This window comes from Heliangelus exortis, chromosome 16 (genome assembly GCF_036169615.1).
Source record: "Heliangelus exortis chromosome 16, bHelExo1.hap1, whole genome shotgun sequence".
NCBI classification, from domain to species: domain Eukaryota; kingdom Metazoa; phylum Chordata; class Aves; order Apodiformes; family Trochilidae; genus Heliangelus; species Heliangelus exortis.
Window position 1 is genome coordinate 7,073,194 of NC_092437.1, and position 20,357 is coordinate 7,093,550.

Consider the following 20,357-nt stretch of genomic DNA (forward strand, 5'->3'; position numbering starts at 1 on the left):
TCCTTCTGGCCAGGTGGAGCTGCCAGCCCTGTCTGAACTGCTGATTAGATCTGTTCAAATTCAGGCACCTCCTGCAAGTGAGTGCTTTTGCTGAGTGCCTCTGCTCCTGCCTCTGATGCTCCCAGCATCAACCTGCTTGTGGTGGCCCCTGTGGACAGGCTGATGTGTGACAATCTGGGGAAAAGATGTGCAAACCTTCTGCAGATGAGTGTGTACTGAAAGGCAGATCATCCTCCTCTGCCTTGCACTTGCCCACTGAGTTTAGCCTGCAGGTTTGTGCTCCTCTGAGGAGCAGTGCCAGGCTGCTCAAAAGGCTTGTCTCTTCTTGGTTATTTCAAAACAAGATGTTGGGCTCTTCAGAAATGTTCACTTGCTGCATTAGATTTGCTACTTTTACTTTACTGTAAGCTACTAATTGTGGCAGATGAAAGTACACATTTTAGCTTAGACACCATGAGGGTCCAGCCAGTGTGGGGCTGATTACATAGGTGCTGTCACAATGGGCAAGGTGCTGTTGGATTTGCAGTGTAAACAAGAAGATTTTGTAAAATGAATTTATTGCAACTTTAATGTGATCATGCTAAGCAATATTTTTGAAAGAAATACATATTTTGTAGAGACAATTTCTCATTAATATATGGCTTATTTATAGACTTTTTCTCTCCTACAGAAATAACTTTTTTCTGTTAATACAACCTCACCCATTCTGCAGCTGGCTTGATGATCTGGTATTAATTGCTATATCAACACGGGACCTGTATTCTTAGTCAATTCCATCTTTTCCTTTATTCAGAAAATCTGGCGTTGGTCAGAGTTCTTTTCTGTGGTGGTTTTGATCATGAAGAGCTTTTTATCATTTACAGAGCTGTCTTAATGTACTTATCTCTTCAGGAAAAGTAATGTTAAAACCTTGTGTTACATGTTCCACCCTTGTCAGCTTCCAATAGAGCAAGAAAGTGGGGAGTACATAAGAGAATTAATTTTCTAAATAGCAATATTTGTGCATATGTCTAGGAAGCTATTTGCCTTTCTTTTCTTTTAGTATTTATACAACAAATTGGGAATAACTGTCACATTAGAAGTAAAGTGTTACTTCAATATATCAGAATAATTTTTAATTAAGGAGAACTACCAAAGGAACAGCATGTGAGAAAACAAAACACTAAACTGTCACATAGCTCCAGCTATCCCAGAAAATTCTGTTCCCTGAGCTACCTCTTGGCTGTTACAATCTGAAAATACTATTCCCTGAAAAAAATATTGTTCCTGTTGGCTTTGCAGTCTTCAGTATTTGATGTTGAGAAATGTCCCTCTGCATCTTTCTCTATCTCTTCCCTGAGCTGCACAGATCCTTCAAAGGTGAAGAATTACAAGCAATGTGTTTTGGTGGCTAAATAAGAAATCCTGTTCATTTAGGTGGGGACAACAGCAGGGAAAGTACACGAAAAATGGTTCTACCTGTGGTACCAATTGAATAGTGTTCTGGTCTGTAAGTCAGACAAACAAAGCCTTGTACTTTATTTTTCCTTAAGCAAAACAAAACAAAGGTATCTAACACAATATTCAGTACATCTTTGCCGGGTTCTTTTCAGATAATAAATGTGTGGGTTTGAGTATTTCTCATGCATTCAGATTGTCATTATTTTCACTACTCTTAGATTCTAATAAGGACATGCACTTAAGTAAAAAAATATGTTTAAAATCCATAATATCTGAGAAATAATTAGCTCCATTTTGGTTACCCTGTCTCATTAACAGAGAGAGCATTGATTTTTGCTGCACTTGTGTTATCATACAGATTTTATATTGTGGATATTTCACTTTGAGTAACATTGTTATTTGGTCCTGGTTGCCATAAATATCTTTACCGTATAGGTTTTAAGTGTAAAAGGATGTTATTGGCTTATTTGTCATTTAACTCTTACAAGTACAATATGTTTTTAGCTAGCACAAATTAAGAATACTTAGAAATAGAAGTGAAAGCTACAGGGCAAAATTCTCATCTGTCCCTTGGGGATTTTCTTTTCCTGTTCCTCTGGGAGTCAGGAGAAGTTAGAACTAATTCCCATCAATCCAGCTGGAAGCTGTTGTTCTATGGTAAAATTACATAAAGTCATATAAATAGGCTCATTTATATGATTGCCTTTGGAAATACATGAGCCTGAAAAGTGCATCTGACATAGTTCTTTGTCAGCCGCCAAAGAAATTATTTTAATCCAAGAGAAAAAAGTCTTTACGACGTGAAATCATAGTAACATGTCAGCTCCTAGTGACACTACACCATAAATACTCAGAGGTGGCAAAAATCTACCTAAACCAGTTTAATGTAGTACTGTATGAGATGAGAGAGTAAATTGAAACTGAGAAAATAATAGTTTTCCACTTGGTGAATTAATTTTTAAAAAGCACATTTAATAACTTATATGTGCACAATCTGATTCCATGTATGCACGATTTCATTTCAATAGATTTTATAAATAATTACTACCTACCTGTGGAAATTCTAAAAAAACCCAACCCCCAAAACAATCTTTTTTTTTTTTTCTGTTGCTAGAAAGCCAGGGCTCTAGGAGAATTTGATTTTTTTCCAATGTCATTCTAATTTCTTCTTTGATTTAGAATTTAAGCTTTCATGGTTATTAACATTGTAGCAGAAGTTATGACATATCTGGTTTATAATTTAAAATAATTTTAACTAAATAATATATGCAGTTTAGGTAATAATCTTATGATAGAATTATCAAACTGCATGCCAGATCACCCGTAATAAGATTAAATTATATGAATCAGTGGTGGGAACAATGTTTGCATTTTTATTACACCCACAAGTCAACTTGTTATGCTCTTATTGTGCATGTTGGCATGCAGTCTCAGTTTTACCTCAACTTGCTTAGTTTGAAGAAAAAAGCCCACACTTTCTGATCTAAACACTGTTAGCAGAAAAATTGCTCATTAGTAAAAAGCTTTTTACTCTTGAAATATGTAACTATCTGTACACAAACACACACTTGCTTCCAAATGTAACATTTTCGGGGAACTTTTTCTGCTTCATCTCATCTGATTTTAGTCAATGGGAACTTTATGATTTAATAAACAATCCCATATGCTGTTTTATTGACTAATTGCATTTACCTAAGCTGATTTTAAATGTTTGCTTCTGTACACTTCAAAGTACATTATTCTATAGGAAGTTTCTCAGAGTTACTATGGTTGACACACCTGCTTTTTTTGCAAGAATAGTAATGACATCCCAACATATGAACTCCAGCCACATAGTCAGAGGTTTATTTCTAGAAATAGCAGGTTTGTGCCAGTTATATACATATGTATATGTAAATTATTGATTTTTTTTTTGTTTTTTAGACCTCATTCTGCGATATTCCCATTTCCTACACATGTGCTAGAGTTGTGAAAGCTGGTTTCTCAAGTGGGGGATATTAAGATCATTATGATAGCTCTTATGGAATAAATGGTCACAAAAATGTTTTTTTCCAGGTAGATATAAAGCCTCAAAAGGCTTTTTTTCCTCTTTGGAATGATTCTGATGGAGCCTGTTTTCATTCATCAGTGTAAAGTCTGGCTTGAGCTGTGATTCCATTATGTGGCAGCCTAGGTAAGAACACAATGAAATATGCAGCTGTGCTGTTCTCTGTGGAGTGAGCTTCCCCTGGGCAAATGGGCTTCACCTGTAGCTTTAGCCTTAAAAATCTGCTTTATCTTTCTTCCTCAATGCCTCAGTGCCACTTAATGTGCATTATTCATCAAAGCAGGGTTGTATTTTAACCTTTCAAATGTTAACCTTCAAAAATAAGCAGAACAGTACCATATGAATGCTCTTCACAGGTACAGATATGCTTGGGCAAGAGTTTTTATTGGTTTTTGTAGTGTTTTCTGAGAGCTGTTACTTTCTCTCACCTTCCACCTGAAGCCTATGGAATGTGAGCATTTTGTCAGAGTGTGATAAAGAATTACATCCATGCCTGTACCCAGAGCTCTTCTAAAGAGGGAAGCAACAGCCCTGTTGTAACTTGTTAGTAATATTTACAGTGATATCTGGGTCTGACTCACAGATTGCTACAACCTGTAGCTCCCTGAATGCTGTCCAAATTTTTATGCCCTATTCAGAAGGGGTCATCTTGGACCAATTGGTCTGAGTGCACCCTGCCTCTACTCTTGGGCTGTGGAGACAGGGAGGAAGGAGCTGTTCTGGAGCTGTTCCATCTGCTGTACCCATGTTGGGTGTCTCAGTGCCCAGGTTACCTGGTTTCCCTCATGCTGTCTCAGAGGTGTGGAACTAAGACTGGGCTGCCCAGCAAAGGGGTTTCCAGTGTGTGTTGTGAAGCAGGATTGTGAGTTGAGATGGTTTGGTAAAATTACCAAACCAAAGGGCTAGCCCTAGTCTCAAACTGGGCTTCAACAAATAGAAACATCTTATTTCATTGAAGAGGTAATCAAAGTATTTACACTCTACTGATGACCTTGGTTTGTTGCAGAATTTTGTGCTTGGACCTTGTAATTTATCCACTAGGACAAATGCTTTCAATTATATTTAGACACATATTGTTGGGATAATTGCATACATAGTGCTGAATTTTATATGAAAAAGGCAAATCTGGCTCTAATTTTGCAGAATATGCTGTTGACTTAATGGGGTGACCTGGTTTGCTAATTCAAATATTTGTCTGAATATGAGGGTTCTCTAAGAATTCTTTGAGCAAATAGTGATCCTACAGTGCTTGTGAACTGCCTGATTTTCTTGCAGAAAACACAAGTCAATAAATCCATATAAATGGCACCTTCAGATGAAGAGGGTATTACCTCAGCCTGTCATTGGGAGAACTGTGTCTATCTTATTCAGCCCAGCACTTTTACCAGGGAGCAAACATTTCTTATGATTTGTATTGTACATTAGCTTAACAGTAACAACTCTGAAAGCATTCACATGACACTGCAATTATAAACAGGGACAGATTCTCTGCAGCCAGAAATGTTGTTCTGATTACCAGTCTATGTTAAGGGCCATTGCCTTTGCTAGCATGTGTTGCTCTGATGTCTTTGTTCTGCTGAATGTACACATCTAAAGAGAACACTGCTGGGAAATGTTTTGCAGGGTGTCTGCTGATGTGCCAGTCCTTGTATGTCTCTCAGTTGAGTCCTGACTGGAGCCTGAGCTCTGTCCCTGAGGACTGGGAGTGGCTGAACACCAGTCCCTTCTCAGTGGAGCATTAAGATCTGGCACACAGCAGCTGGGTGCAGTAATATTTCCTTAGGGTCCTGTCCTGTTCTTCCCTTCTCTTCCATTTCACACCTGGAGCTGGAGCTATGTATTTATTCACTGCCTCCTATTGTGGGGTTCAGTCCTAAGGAGACTTTCCCTTTCCCATCATGGACAGGCTGGTGGTGGCTGCTGTGCAGGAGACTGCACCATGGATTTCCAAAGTATGAGTTAATGGGGAATCTGAAACTGGGGGCTGGCCAAGCTGTAGATAACTGGTGGGGAGGAGCTGCATCTTCATTGACTCATGCCATGAAGTGTGAGATTTTTGAGGGATTTTATGGATCCTCTTTCCATCATGTTTGCTCGTGGGATGGAGAAGTCTGAAAGTTTTTTTCCTTATTTTTGTGTAGCTCTGTGGACAGCATGAAGAATTAGTTTTTTGCCCAGTGTTAGATTCTATTTCTAGTTTTGTGAATCAGACCACCAGGACTGGGGTTTGATGTGGCTTGGTGCTATGGCAGAAGAAAACAGGATTCTAAGTGATGCCTTCAGTTTTTATTCAAGAGATTTATGTTTTGCTTAAAGACAAAGCACAGTATGAATCAGTCTCATCTAAAATCACTTCTAGAAAAAAGTAGGACATCAGGTACAAGGAAAGCTAAATAAATACACAGTAACCTGAGGCAGAATATCATGGCAAGCCATACTCCAGAGTATAAAGGTACATAACACTGACAACACTTAGAGGTGCTTTACAACAGTAGGCACAGTATTTCCACACCACAAAAGGCCACTTGTGTGGTTTCTTATGCTCATGTGTTTCAGTTCACCTTAATGCACTACATCAGGTGTTGCAGAAGTAAGACAGGCTGAGCTAACAGAACAAATCTTAGTACTGCTGAGCTGTAATTTGTGAGGCACAGAGAAAGCTGAAAGCATACAGGCTTAGTTTACTTGCCAGTTGTTTGGATTTTCTCTGGTCTGTAAAACATGTGATAATTTTTCTGTCCTTGCTCTGCCACATGTTTCACAGTGACTTTATTGATTTTTTTAGGTTTTTTTCCTTTTTTTTTAAAAAAATGTTATGATATTAGTTAAGTGTTGGAATACTGAGAGTGTTGTGAAGATGGAAATCTGGAGGATGGGATTGTAAGAGGAAATGAGAACTTCATTAGGGAATTTGTAGTGTGATCAGAGGGCAAGGAAAATAGGGACCATGAGGTTTGGGCAGATTGTGGCTAGAGCACAGGGAGAGATGGTTCTTGGCCCCATGAAAACTACACACTCCAAACAACTGGGAAGTTATTTCACTCCCAACAGATTCTAGGATGCTGAGAATAAAACACAGTCCAACATGGGACAGTATTTGTGAACTGTGAGACATGTCTTCTCCATGAACAGTCCAGAACAGGGTTCTGGAGTCAGTAGCAGTGTAACACCATCAACCTGGATTGTACCAGGACAAGTGAATACAGAGGCAGAGCAGACTGAGGAGCTCTGGTCTGGATAACTGTTCCTAAACCAACAGAAATAACCACCTATCGACTTAAAGGAGGAAAAAAAAAGTAGTAAGAAAAAGGTCTTTTAGATTTTTGAAAGCTACAGACAACCCCAAGGGTTTTAGATTACTGCCCTTCCTAAAAGTGAGATACTGGAAAGGTGCTAAGTAGACTTTCAAATGGCTTAGAATTTTCTTATTCTGGCACTGTCTGTGATACTGACTGTACATTGTATTATATACAAATGATGTTAACCTTTGCTCAGTTGCAATATGCTATTTGAAGGCCACTTATATGGTTATTCCTATAAAAGCAGAGGCAAAAGCTAAATTATTGTAGCTGAAGTCACAGGCTTTACATGCCACCAACTTGCACACAGAGTTTGAAAATGATTGCAAAAGGCATTTTCCTTTCTTGTTTCCAGTGCAGGAGTGGCCATCCACAGAACTCAGTGTAAATGTCTTTTTACTTACAGACTGACACATGACATGTATTTCTCAATGCCATACAGATCTTATTTTTTCCAGGAATGCAACTTAGCTGAATGGATCTCTTTAACCATTCCGTGCAGCTTTTACACAAAGCATTTGCATTTTAGCTGTTCCTTCTGTTTGGAGTGTAGCCTTCCAAATTTTCTAGGGATGGTTCTCATTGGTGACAATTTATCAAAAGGAGATTGCTGTTACCTTATTAACATGTCAAATTGTAAATTGATCAGTGTATTTCAGATAAAAATAATTAAGAATTTCAGGATATAATACTGCTATATCACAATAAGTGATGTAAATGCCTTATTCATATGAGTCACTTCTATCAGGCTGTTCAAATCAGCAGATCAAATCATTGACACAGGAGCTGTTCCTTTTCCCTTAGCTAATTTCTACTGTGTGAGTATTTCAGTGCAAGAGCAATGTTTACTTTCACCCTTCAAAGATTTTACTCAGTTTATTTTATAGCAAGCAGCAAAACTATCAATCCATTATTTAAATAAAAGGTGGAGGCATAGGAGTATGTGTAGAGCAATGCTGTTACCTGCTGGTGTTTTGATTTGTCTTGCAAGTATCTTTCCAAAGAGGTTAGTAAAGGAATCTTTTAGAAAACACTGATTTGTTTTTAGTGGCTTAATGAGAAAGCAAAAGGTACAAATAAATGGTAGAGAGAATATTATTTCAGTCTCTCTAAGGTGATATTTCTCTTTAGGATTCATTTTTCCAGTAAGTTTCTTAAGCTATTTTGTAAGCTACTCTGGATTTCCTTTTGTCATAACTATATAAGTAATTTTGAATAATTTAGTTGAATCTGGTTTTCATTTTGAAAAGTATGAATCAAGGCATCAAGGTTATTTATTCTTTCCTGTGCCTTTCCTTTGAGCATGGCTTTTAAAGTTGAACCACTATGTATCAAGGTACATATATTTATAGATATATATATTCATAGACCTACTGTGTGTATCCTCTCTATTCTCAACACAAAGCCAGAGGCTTACAGCATGCACTGTCCCACACTCATGCCAGAACAGCAACATACAATTTCTTTGAAAGTCTTTCTCATCTCCAGACTCCGGAAAGCATAAATGAGTGGATCAATGACCGAGTTGCACATTATCAAAACCAGATAGGTATTAAAGTGTGAAGTGTAGCAAACACAGTATGGATTCATTGGGCAAGAGATGATGAGAATGAGGTGAAGGAAGAAAGGTGCCCAGCAAACAATGAAGACCCCTAGTAATATAGTGATGGTGACAGCTCCCTTCATGCAGGTGCGCTGGTAGGGCACCCCGTCCACGGGCAGGGCTGCGATCCGCTTAACGTGCAGGCGTGCAAACAGGAACATGTGGACATAAAGGGAGGCCATAAGAAAGAGCATGGTAAAGAACATAGTGATGAGACAGACAATGACAGTTTTGCTTTCTGAGTAGGCGATAAATATGATGCCACAGATGATACAAGCAATCCAAATGACCACAATCAGGGTTAAAGCTTTCTTCACAGTCATGATGCTGTGGTAACGGAGAGCATAGAAAATAGTTATGTACCTGTCAATGGCTATAACCAAGAGGTTGCAAATTGAGGCTACCAAAGATATACAGATCATTGAGTCAAAAACATTGTCCATATGCTGGATAAAGTGGTCATCAATGATCAAATAGCCGTTGCTCAGGATTGCAATCATTATAGTCTCCAAGGCATTTGACATGCTCACTAACATATCTGCTACAGCCAAGCTACAGAGGAAGAAATACATGGGAGAATGCAGGTTTCCATTCTTCAGCACTGCAAGAATGACCAGGATGTTTTCCAGTAGGCTGATGATCCCTAAAGTCAAGAAGACCTCGGCTTTTATGAAGACCTGCTCACAAAATCCATCGCTGCTTCTGTTGTTCAGAACTGAGTCATTGAAGTCTTCAGTGACATTAAGCAGCACAGGTTGAAATGAAAATGCGAAGTGTGTCGTATTCATTGTCAGAAAAGGAGTTGAGTTAGCAGGTGAGTATGGATCTGAAAGAGCACAGGTTAAAGAAAAACAGAAAGAGGGGAAAAAAGGAAAAGAAGTCCTTCCAAGCTGTTGCTGTGCACATGGGATATAATCAATTAGGACTTTTCTTTAGTCACTTTTACAAATAGAAACAAAAAATCTGCATTAACGTTGAGTTTTGTATCAGTCACAGGCTGCTCTTTTCCTTTATAAGAAAGTGAACTTGAAATCTTGCAGGCTTCAGATAGTGTTCTCTGAAGGAAAAAATCATCTGCAGCACATTGCTGGTTCTAGCTCTCCTGAGGATTAAAAGCAAGGAGTTTTCTCATCTGCTGTCATCAGCTGGGGCCAGTGCAGTTTTGTTGTCAGTATGCTGCAGCTCAGTGAAGTATCTCTTGCTATTTCAGTGGCAAGAAAGGAAAAGAGAACTAAGGGATTTATACATGCATGAAAGAAAAAACAACTCCTACTTAATCTTCGGTGCAGAGCAGTGGCCATTAGAGAGCAAGTACCTTTCTGAGTGACAGCTGCGAGCACCAGGTACAGCATCCCCGCCGCTGGCTCCGGCAGCAGATTTAAATCTGTTTGGCGCCCTCTGCAGACAGTGAATAAGATGGATTTGCCTTAAAATTCCTACGAAAAATGTGATTTTCATTCAGCAAAACTTTATGCCTGCTCTCGGCAGCCAGATCACGCCCGTGGGAATGCATTCGAGACAGTAATTTCGAGACAGAATTACTATCACTGACCTTTTAAGTGTTGTCTTACCCACTGAGTAGGAGCTTGGTTTTGCAAAGCTGGACAGATGGCCAAGGCTCTGTCCTTGGGTACTGTCTTGTGAAGTGGCAGCTGGAGCTTGTATCCTCCTAGGGTGAGGGCAGGATCAAAGGCAGAGCTCCCATTCCTGGAGAAGAGCTCACCCTGGAGAAACATCATCCTGCTGGGCTTGGCTCTGCATTACCTGCCTATGAAGGGGCACTTCTGTTTTTGGCACCTGCATATAAATCATTTCATAGGAGTGCTTTGCCATTTCCATCCTGGTCCTGTCATCCTCAGCAACACAGTGCATTAGTTCTGTAAATATTGACTCCAGGATGCTTCATCCCTTGTTCCCCCAGTTTCAAAAGCATGCTACAAATTTCCTTGCAGTTCAGTTGAATCTGACAATTAGAAGTCATGAGTCATGCTTCATCGTGAGTTCCTGAAGGTATCTGACAACAGGAAACAAGCTACCATTTGCATTGAGGTGCACTTTGAAGTGGAAATTGAATGTTATGTACCAAAGTGGGTTAATGGCACTATTAGCTTTTTCATTATGTGATAAAAATAGTGAGCTAGAGCCTCATGTGTCTGATTGCAAGTTCAAACTGACTCTTTGCAGAATTGGGTAGAAGCTGTGTTTGCACAAAGCTGGAAAGTTAGAAATACAAGATACCTGTGTGTGCTACCCAAACTTTTCCTTTTGCATATCTGTTCCTACCTCTTCTAACCAAGGCCTCAAGGAAAAACTCTGAACTGCTCCCTGGGATGTGTTCAGGCCATTTTCAGAGGATGGAAATCATGTGGGTGGATTGGGACCAGTCTAGGTTTCAAATCTTTGGGTTTTACTGAGTCATGGTGAGCCAGTAAGCTCACAGTAGGTCTGAATGTTTCATTGCATCTCTGTTAATTCATAGAAAGTGTTATCTTCTATTTCAAATCACTGAGTAAAACAGTCTTCTCACCTCTTGTCTTGAGCTCTGGACTCCATGATTAATGTTACTTTTCACAGCCTTTTCTCCAGGTGTTATGAGAGTATGTTTATTTGACACCTAGGGAATGGTGTCATCTTTCTGCTGTGTTCTTGTTTATTCCCTGGACTCAGAACCCAAACTCATTGTTGAAATATTGACATTGTTTTTTTAATCTTTTGGTGTTCTGAATGAGAGAAGTCCTTGGCTTCTGCCCCTGTAGTTGCTATGCAACTGTCACCTCCTCTCTCTGTAGCTCATGATGCTGCGTTTGAGTCAGACAGCAGCTGGGGCCCTAGGTCAAACAATAGGTGCAAAAGGAAGGGAAAGCATCTGTTTCAGCATTAAGGTCAATCTCCTGCTTTCTTAGTTATCACTGACAATTATATAATCTTATTCTCATAGTTTATTCTTTCGACTTCCAGCCCCAGATCTTGGAGCTGTATTTTTCCTCGCAGATGGAGGGGAAACTGTGGCACAAGCTTTATTCAGTTAGACAATGATATCTGTAATAATCAGATAAGCGATAAGAAATCTCTGTGGTTTTGACCCTTTTCTTCCCTAACTAAGCTTTTTAATCTTCAGGGAAGGTTAGAAAGAAAGTATCATCTACTGCTCAGTGGATAATGAAGGTTTTTTGGAGAGACTTGCCTTGTGAGGTTGTTGAGTGAAAAATTTTAACACTTGCCATAAAATAAAAAATGATAATGGCTGATAAATGCATATAATCTTACTTTACTTTCACTCTTTTTCAACAATAGTTTGTTACAGATTAAGTTGGAAATTTTAAAGGAAGATAGAAGATAATAAACAAATGGTTGCACCCATTGCTCCCAAGCAGCAGGTAATTACTACTCTCCTGAAGTTCTGAGTAGACAAAATAGTAAAATACCCTTGGAGACCTCTCCTCAATTCTGATCTTTTTTAGGAAAGGATTTAGCAGATCAAATACTTTATTTTGGCAAAGTAAAGGCAAAGTACATCAATTTTGAATTCTGTGCACATTTTTTGAGTGCCTATTACCTTACAGACTTTGATTTGGAAATATCTGTAAACATGTGCTTGAATTCATCACCTGGCACTTCAAGATGGATACCTGGCTCTTTTCTGACATACAGAATTACTTGAAGAGCAGCTTTAGTGGACTTTTAATTTTTTATAATAGAGTCAAATATTTGCATTCACAAATGTGATAAACTGAACTTCAGATCTTCTTTTCCAGAGGTCTGTTGATCATGAACCTCTTGAGTATTTTCTTAGTTCAAGAAAGAAACTGGTATTTTTATCTGAACTCATGAAGATACCACTAGTCACAATAAATAGTGGGAGTGTGGTTTGGGCTTTTTTTAAGTAGGAGCCTCATAAGAATTTGGCAAACAGAACACACCAAGCCACTGCTTTAAACACTGAGCTGAATAAGTGCTGTCTACTAAAATGCTGTGTATTTTCTTGAATGTCTCAGAGTAACATCTAAGAGCATTTTTAATACTGTCAGAATCAGAGACTGCTGAACTCTTGCAATGTTAGATATCAGATGCAATATTGGAAAGATTTCAACTGTGCTCTTCCAAGAAGCTGTGGTTTATATCCTTCATAGTAATTGCCACAGCTAATAACTTCATTTTATAGTCTGATGCTCACTGTCATTTGAGGCAAGAAAGAATCCAGCATCAGCTGAGGTCAGTAGAAGTTGCACATTTGTACCAGAATTATGGAAGAGATTTTCAGACTGCAAGAGTAGATCCTCACCTGATTCATGAACTGAAATCCTGTTGAAGCAGAGCACTAGCAGTTTGCTTCATTTAGGATGAATTTTTACTGAATTTTCTTTAAACCAGCTGGGGCAAAAAGCACCAGTACTGCAAAGGAAGAGGTGGCCTGCCAACCTTTCTGATTAGTGAGGAAAAGGAATATGTAGCAGTGATTGCAGTGAGGTGGCTTTTAGATGAGTATTTCTGTATTTTCATCCAGTTAACAGGTTAACTTCAACAGATCCAACTTTTGGACATTATACACAATTTTTCTTCCCATACAAGGGTAAAAGGAGACAAAACAAACCTGATTGCAAAACACTTACCAGCACCTGCAGGTGCTTTGTCATATTCAAGGAATTTCAAGTGCTTCACACTAATAATATTCAGTATCAGTTTTGTCCTCTCATTTACAGTGAAAGACAAGCAGACGTGATTGAGCCAGATGGATTTTTCTATTCAGCTTCATCAGTGCCAGGAATCCTTGGAGTATCTTCCTAATCTCCCTGGAAGTCCTTGTCTTCATAAATCTCATTGTCCTGTGGTGCTGGTGCTGAGCAGTGGGTGCATTTGGCCTTTCAAACCTAGTAATACAACCTTGCTGACTTGCATGATTCCTAGCACTAAAGACAGATGTAAGACTTAAGACATTGGTAAGTTTTAGAGGTGATTGTATTGAGCTTGTACTGAATATTGTCATGATGAGGAAAAGTATTGTCATGAAAAGATCACATCTATCTCGTGTTACACAGCTTCTGATGGCAGAAATAATTAAATTTGAGCTGAATTCACCAAGGATACTTTTGCTGACTGCTTAGAAACCTCTCAAAATGTTTTGTAACCTTGTTCTTCTAGGCCAGAGCCTTGGAGGACACAGGTGCCTGAAAAGGGACACAGAACCCTGAGGCAATGAAGCCTGACCTCAGGAGCTTCCTTGTTCATAGTCACCTGAAGGATATTGTCCCAGCATCCAACAGACTCTTGCAGAGGGGCAGAATGAACCTTCAGACCCCTCCTGCTTCCCTTGACTCTACTCACTTCCAAGCTTGATTGTTCCCTTTGTCTTCTGAATGGTTGTTATTAATTGATTTTTATATATAAACATTAAAAACTTGTCTAAACACCATCTATTAACAACATCTGGGTTTAATATTCCTAAGGATTTTCATATAAAGAAAAAGGTGCTGCCTTTTCACCTCCTGGCAATACCAGCTTGGAAGGTTTGTGTGGGCTGTTTGGAGAGACACCATGTGCTAACAGGGTGTCCAGAGATCTGTCACTGCTATAAATACATCCTCCTGCCTAGTGGGTTATTGTTCCTGTGCTGGCTAATTAAATGTCAGAGCAAGAAGTGGAATAAAATACTGCTTTTACCCTTTTGCAGGGGAGATATGAAGTTCAGTGTCAGGGTACCTCATTCCTGCATCTTAATCACAAAATGCTTCTTTTTCCAGATCATAGAATCATAGAATCCTAGGGGTTGGAAGGGACCTCGAAAGATCATCTAGTCCAACCCCCCCTGCCAGAGCAGGGCCCCCTAGAGTACATCCCCTAGGAACGTGTCCAGGTGGGTTTTGAATGTCTCCAGTGAAGGAGACTCCACAACCCCCCTGGGCAGCCTGTTCCAGGGCTCCGTCACCCTTACAGTAAAAAAATTTTTTCTGATATTCAACTTGAACCTCCTATGCTCCAATTTACACCCATTACCCCTTGTCCTATCACTGGTCACCACTGAAATTCTACTTTCCCCCTGACTGAGAAAGGCAGAGAAGTAAGCTCATTCCATCTCTGTGCCTGAGCTTCCTGTTTCTCCTCTGGAACCGAGCAGGTATTTTTCTTGAAATCTCTTCCTTAATTTTCCATCCTCAGTGAGAAGTGAGGACTGAACACCATTAAGATCTGCAGACTTCCACTTGCTCTTTCCAACACCCAGCAAATAGCTTGGTGATGAAAACTCAGTGACACAGAGGCTGGAATTTCAGAAAGCTCTTTTCACTGGCAAGCATTGGTAGTTAAGGTTTCTAAATAACAGCTGTGGCTAAAAATACAGGAGAGTACAGCTGAGTGCTCCCTACATTGTAAAATAGAGGATAATGATGAATACTTCCTGAAGGGAAAATTGACAGGGCAGGGTCTCCATTTAGCCCATTTAAGTTTTCTGCTGCTGCTGCTGCCCAGGACTGTGCCTCCAGGCCTCTTTTCTTGAAGATGCTTTTTCAGAGCCTGTTCCAAAAGAAGCTGCGTAAAGGTGAGTTTTATTTCAATGCAATTCCTCACTCAAGCACCAATTTTGTCAATCATTTTTAAAGCCAGCATCTAGGAATCTAGCATGCATTTACCCAGTTCAGTGATGTGTCATAGCTCCCTCTTCAGAAAAGAAGAGGCACAATTTGTGCTTGCAAATGTGCTTACTAAACTTTCCAACTTGCTTGAGCTTAAATCACACTATTGCCTGTGTAAAGAAGGGTGAGGATTTAAGTGGATGTTTGCTCATTGTGTTTGCAACACTTCTGTCTGAAGACTGCAATGGGGTTTGCTGTGTGTCCAGCACAGATGGACAACAGTGTCACTACATTAGACAAAGCAGTTGGGTGTAGAAGCCTTTTGCTTTCCTTTGCTTTATGCTCTGTCTTTTGCTGACCAAGACTGAAAACAGAGGAGGTGACTGTGTTGCAGCTGTCCTGGCACAGGTTGTAGTGGCCAGAATTTGGGGTGGGGGGAGGTAGAGAGGCAGCTGCCTTCTTTTTTTCGTATTTGCTTCTCCCAGAAACAAACTGTGTGTTTTGATTAATGAAAGGACTGAAGTTTTAAAAGGAGGCTGCAGGAGATGAGGCATCCTTTTGCTCTAGAGCTCTTTCAAGGATGAAAAGGCCATTCTGGAGTATGGAGAACACCAACCCCTAAATGCACTACATTTAGTGATCTGCCTCTTGCCCTTGGAGAGCCAGGACTGCATTAGTTCTCTTTTTCCTTTCATAGCCAATTCCTTGCTGTTTCAAACCTTTCAGCATTTACTGAATGTACTTCAGCCATGAGCTGGTGGGCATCCAGGACACAATTCCAGGAGAGTCCTTCATGTTCTGACTAATCCCATTTAAACTGCTATACATGGCTCTTCAATTTTAAACTGCTTTGATGCTCCACTTTTTCAGTAGTCTGAAACTAAGATAGTGTCTGGTGCCATCTTGTGTCACAGAGGAGTAAATATATAGAGCTGTCACTTATTTTTTAACTTGGAATAATATGGAGTTTTGCTTAACTTCAGAGTGCACCATATCAGTATTAACCAGGCAAGATCCCCAGTGACATTCAGAGGGTGAGCTTTTTGCATGAAATATTTTGTAGGCAGCTGAAAAATGAGCTAAACCATGAATCTGTGCAATGTCACCAACTTCAGAAAGCTTTCTTGACAGTAAAGTGCAGGCTGTGGTGCAAGCCGTTGTGATCAGTGCTTGCTAAAGGCTGTAAAGCTTTAGCTAAACTTGAGAGGAAATTATCATAGTAAGCATTGCTTGGGTTTGTGTTACTTCATCACAATTTTACACTGTTGTCCCTGTCTGGGTTAGATCACTGCTTCCAAGGCAAATTGTTTTGGCTTTGTGCCCTCATGGCTCCTCCAGGCTGTGGGAAGCAGAGGGGACAGTGAATGCTGTGGCCACTGGGGGGATGGGGCAGTTGTGGTCCTCTCTCTCTCCTCAGGGTTTGGCATTGGTGTCATCATCCCCTGTGGCTGAGCAGCCAGCTGGGAGGGCAGGTCCCCTCTTTTCCACACAGCAGAGCCCCCAGAAGGACCTGGGTACCCACAGGGGACTGGCACTGACATTTCCTTCATTAATGTTTTTTGCACACAGTGGGAAGTTCCAAGGAAACTGCTCAAGTAGATGCAGAACCATTATTTTTAGAAACGTGTGGGTTGTTGCTTTTCTTGATGCTGACAATGAGCTACTATCAAAAGCAGGAGACTGCTGGAAACATTTAGTTGCTCAAAATTCAGCAAGTAAGTAGTTTGTGCATTACCAGTTCACCAAGGAACAACTAATAGTTCTCTTGCTGTTTATTGATTAGTTTTATTTATGTAACAAAATGTCACTATGCTTTTCAGAATGTATTTTGTTTGAAAAAGCTTTATAAAAGAATATTTGCTTTTTTAAAAGAAGCCCAAAAGTGACACCTTTGTCAATTACACAACTTGTACCTACTTCATTTAATGAACAGAAGTATCTCTGCCTTCTATTTCCTTGCTTTTTTTCTTCCTTTTTCTTTTCTCGATTCTCCCACTATTCATTCATTAACCCAAATTACCTGAAAAAATTCAAATCCCTCATTTCACAGGAAAAATATTTATTTTCAGGTATTTCAGGTATTTCTGGTGAAACATATGGAAAATGTTTAAATTTGTCACATGTCCAACCTCTGTGGCAGTTCTGGGCTTTCACTGCACAACTCAGGTGTTTCCTTGCAGGCTGAGAGTCCCCCAGGCACCCAAATGTCCTCTGGGGTTGGACATATGGCCATGCCAACAGTCTTGGCTAAGACACATCATCCCTTCCAGCTTTCTCCTCTCTCCCATGGGTTTTATTTCAAAATCAGAGCTGCAAACTACATAATAAAATCAGATGACATTGTTACATTCTGGCATGCTCAGATCTGGAGTGTATTCTCTCTAGACCTGCCAGGAAAGGCTGATTTTGTATGTAAAAGGCTTATTTTGACAGGAATATCTGAACACAAACTGCTTATTTTTCATATTGAAATATATGATTTCTTTTCATGCTTTAATAAGAAACTTGCAGAGACATAAAGGAAGCTAAAATGTTCTTGGGGAAGGATTTATGGATGAGAATATTGCAAAAACTGGCAGAATTTGTGTGAGGATTGTGTACTGAGCATCACTAGATGTCACTCTTGACCTGAATTTTGGTTTCACAGACTCAACCTCTTGTCAGAAATTTTAATTTTAAATTATTCAACTTCTATTTGCCACCCCCTCTTTTTTTTTTTTTTTTTTCCCTTTTTTTTTTTTTTTTTTTTGTTTCCCTCTCTTGCAGTTAATGCACAGGGGATCATGCACAATCTGTTGTGCATGAATATTTTTGTTGCTTAAAACTAGGATCAAAATTAGGTCAAATAGAAATACCCAAGATTTTCAGTGCTATCAGTTTCTGTGCTAGATATTCATGAGGGAAATAGAAAAGGCAAATCCCCTGAGACAGGGTTTCTTTCTAATGTGTTTGGTTGTTTTTTTCCCAGTTTTGTCCCCAACTTGTTGGCACAGTGATGCCATCTATCACATGAAATGAAGAGGGAGGGTGGAGTTCAGCACCCAAGATTTCCTTTGCTTCAAAATACTGGAGTTTTGGTTTCATTAAAAATCAGACTTGATATTTAGGTGATTTAGGTGATTTATTTTAATAATTTTCTCTTTTGTATTGCTAAGGGTCTTTGTTTTGATGCTGCTTCTTTGCTTCACTGAGCCAAGTATCTTCACTGAATTCAAAGACTGTTGAGGGAAATGCCAGTTTCAGCATGGTGTGTTCACCTCTACCCATGGAAGCAGAAAAAAAAATCCCCTCCTGCAGTTTCTCTTGCTTGCAAGTTCTCTTTTGCCTCTTGGTACATACTTTTATTTCCTTGTATCCAGTCCTGCCCTGTGACTGACCACTGTTGCTGTTTGTGTCACTGTTGTGCCTCTGGGGTGCAGAGCTCCTGTGCAGGGTGACACCTGAATCCTGGCAACTTTCCTAGAGACTTTTGCTTTGCTCTTTACAGGGAGTCAACATATGATGACTTGGTTATGGCTCAGTCCGTGCAGTGCAGTCCTACTGCAAACATCCCCAAGGGCAGGAGCACGTGGTTAGCAAACAGGTCCAGACCAACTCTTTTTTAATGTTGGCAGAGACAGTAAAAAGTGACCTTCACCTCCTGGCAGGGAAGCAGCTTCTCTCTGGTACCAGCTGGGTACTGGGATACTTGGCTCATCTCTGCTGGGGATTTCCATGCTGCCTTCCTGGGACTTTGAAAGTAGAGTGGGGAAGAATGAGCCATTCATAAATGCAAGGCACAGGGAGCCCTTCTTTCTTTTTTTGCACTGTAAAGATCTATGTGATACCTGTACTACCTCAGGCCTTGAAATATTCATCAGTGGCCTTCTGCTGCTCTCAGCAGTCATTCCAGGGGAGGGAAAGAAGGGGCTCTACTCATCCTGAAAACTTAAATAATGTCTGCAATATTGCCCCAAATATTCTCTGTCCCTTTAAAAATAAAGGTGCATGTAGGACAACTAATTGCTTCAGGTGTGAGAAGGAACAGGCTAACCACTCCTCCCTCATCCTGGCAGTGATTTGCAGCTCTACTTCTTGGCATCACTGACTTCAAAGGAGGCTCAGAGGGTCTGTCTGAGGGGGTCTCAACCATGGGCTCAGCAGGGCAGTTCACATAGAAAATGGAGGGGATCAGTCTTCCAGGGTTGCCAAACTGGTAGCTTTAAAACAGCAGCTGGTAGAAAATTGTTGGAAGCCCCCAAATCATGACATTTCTGTGGTGGGAGGAGTAAGCATGTAGGAGGAAAAATGGATAGAGGGACAGATGGACGGACAGACAGCCAGGACTGAATGACAGTGCTCATCCAGTTAATTGCTGCAAACCTTTAATGTAAGGTGCAAGCCCAGCATCCTAACAGGTTGGTTATTTTTCTGCTGGTCTCCTATGCCCCTAGGAATCTCTCTCAACCTGCCACCTCTCAGCTTCCTCACTGTGGAGACCCAGGCTGGGCTGAAGGCACTGGCTTTCCCATTCATGTTTGCAGCTCAAGGTACAGTCTCTCGGTTTCAGAGCACTACACGTAAGCCCTTTATTGTGCAACCCTTAATGTCAGGATGTTTTTTATCCAGTATCTCAGTTCATTCCTTGATGTAGCCATTAATCTTGTCTAAGAAATGACACAATTGCTGTGTGCTTCCTTTGGAGCAGATACTCTACCCCTTCTGCTCCTTTCAGCCTTTTCTTCTTTTCTTCCTCTTTCAATTGGAAAAATGAACTGTTCTCTCTTCAGTTACTCATCTTTTTCCTCCAATTCTTTTTTTCTTGGCACATCCCTTTCTGCTAGTACCTTTGGTATTCTTCCTGTTGTAGTAGGTCAAACCCCACATTACAAGTGGTGGAGTCATTATGAGCTCTGACTTCCTCTCTTTTCCAGCACCACTGCACAGAAAACAAGAGAGAGCACATTTATAAAATAGGTTTAGGCAGTAATTTTGAGGTGAAACAAGTTTTCACTGAAAGGTTTTGTTTTTCAGCTTTAAAATATTTTGTGAGAGCGTTCCAGCTCTGCTGAAATGTTTGTGCTTGGAGAGAGGAAAAAATGTTCCTGTGAAGGTAGTGCCTTTATTTATTTATTAAAAATAACGATTTAGTTCAAACATCAAATTTTTATCCTGAAAGGAATTATTTTATGAAGTAATTTCCTTGGGTGTAAAAATGTTTAGGAATATTCTTTAATGAAAGAAAAAAGAGAGATACATTTTTTGACTTTTGCCCATTAAACAAACATTTCAAGTCGATTAGAAACATCCTTGTTATAGGCTTTTTTTTTTTTTTTTTTTAGTTCCCACAAAAAGCACAAAATGATGAGTTCATATAGGGTTATCCACAAAATGCTATTGGAAAACTTCTGGGGATGTAGCAT

At 39.9% G+C, this 20,357-nt stretch overlaps 1 protein-coding gene and 1 long non-coding RNA gene across 3 annotated transcripts in view; one reads left to right on the forward strand and one right to left on the reverse strand.

Moving 5' to 3' along the window:
- LOC139803605 (uncharacterized) overlaps positions 1 to 13,724 on the forward strand; it is a 35,149-nt gene extending 21,425 nt beyond the window's left edge. For both annotated transcript variants that reach the window (XR_011729065.1, XR_011729064.1), the window contains exons 4-5: positions 11,684 to 11,766; positions 13,090 to 13,724. This is a non-coding gene — a long non-coding RNA (uncharacterized lncRNA). The remainder of the gene's footprint in view (positions 1 to 11,683; positions 11,767 to 13,089) is intronic.
- Positions 6,750 to 10,000, reverse strand: MC3R (melanocortin 3 receptor). Its single transcript, XM_071759807.1, has one exon. The coding sequence runs from the start codon at positions 9,175 to 9,177 to the stop codon at positions 8,200 to 8,202; it is 978 nt and encodes a 325-aa protein (XP_071615908.1). The 5' UTR covers positions 9,178 to 10,000; the 3' UTR covers positions 6,750 to 8,199.
- Positions 13,725 to 20,357: the final 6,633 nt, after the last annotated feature.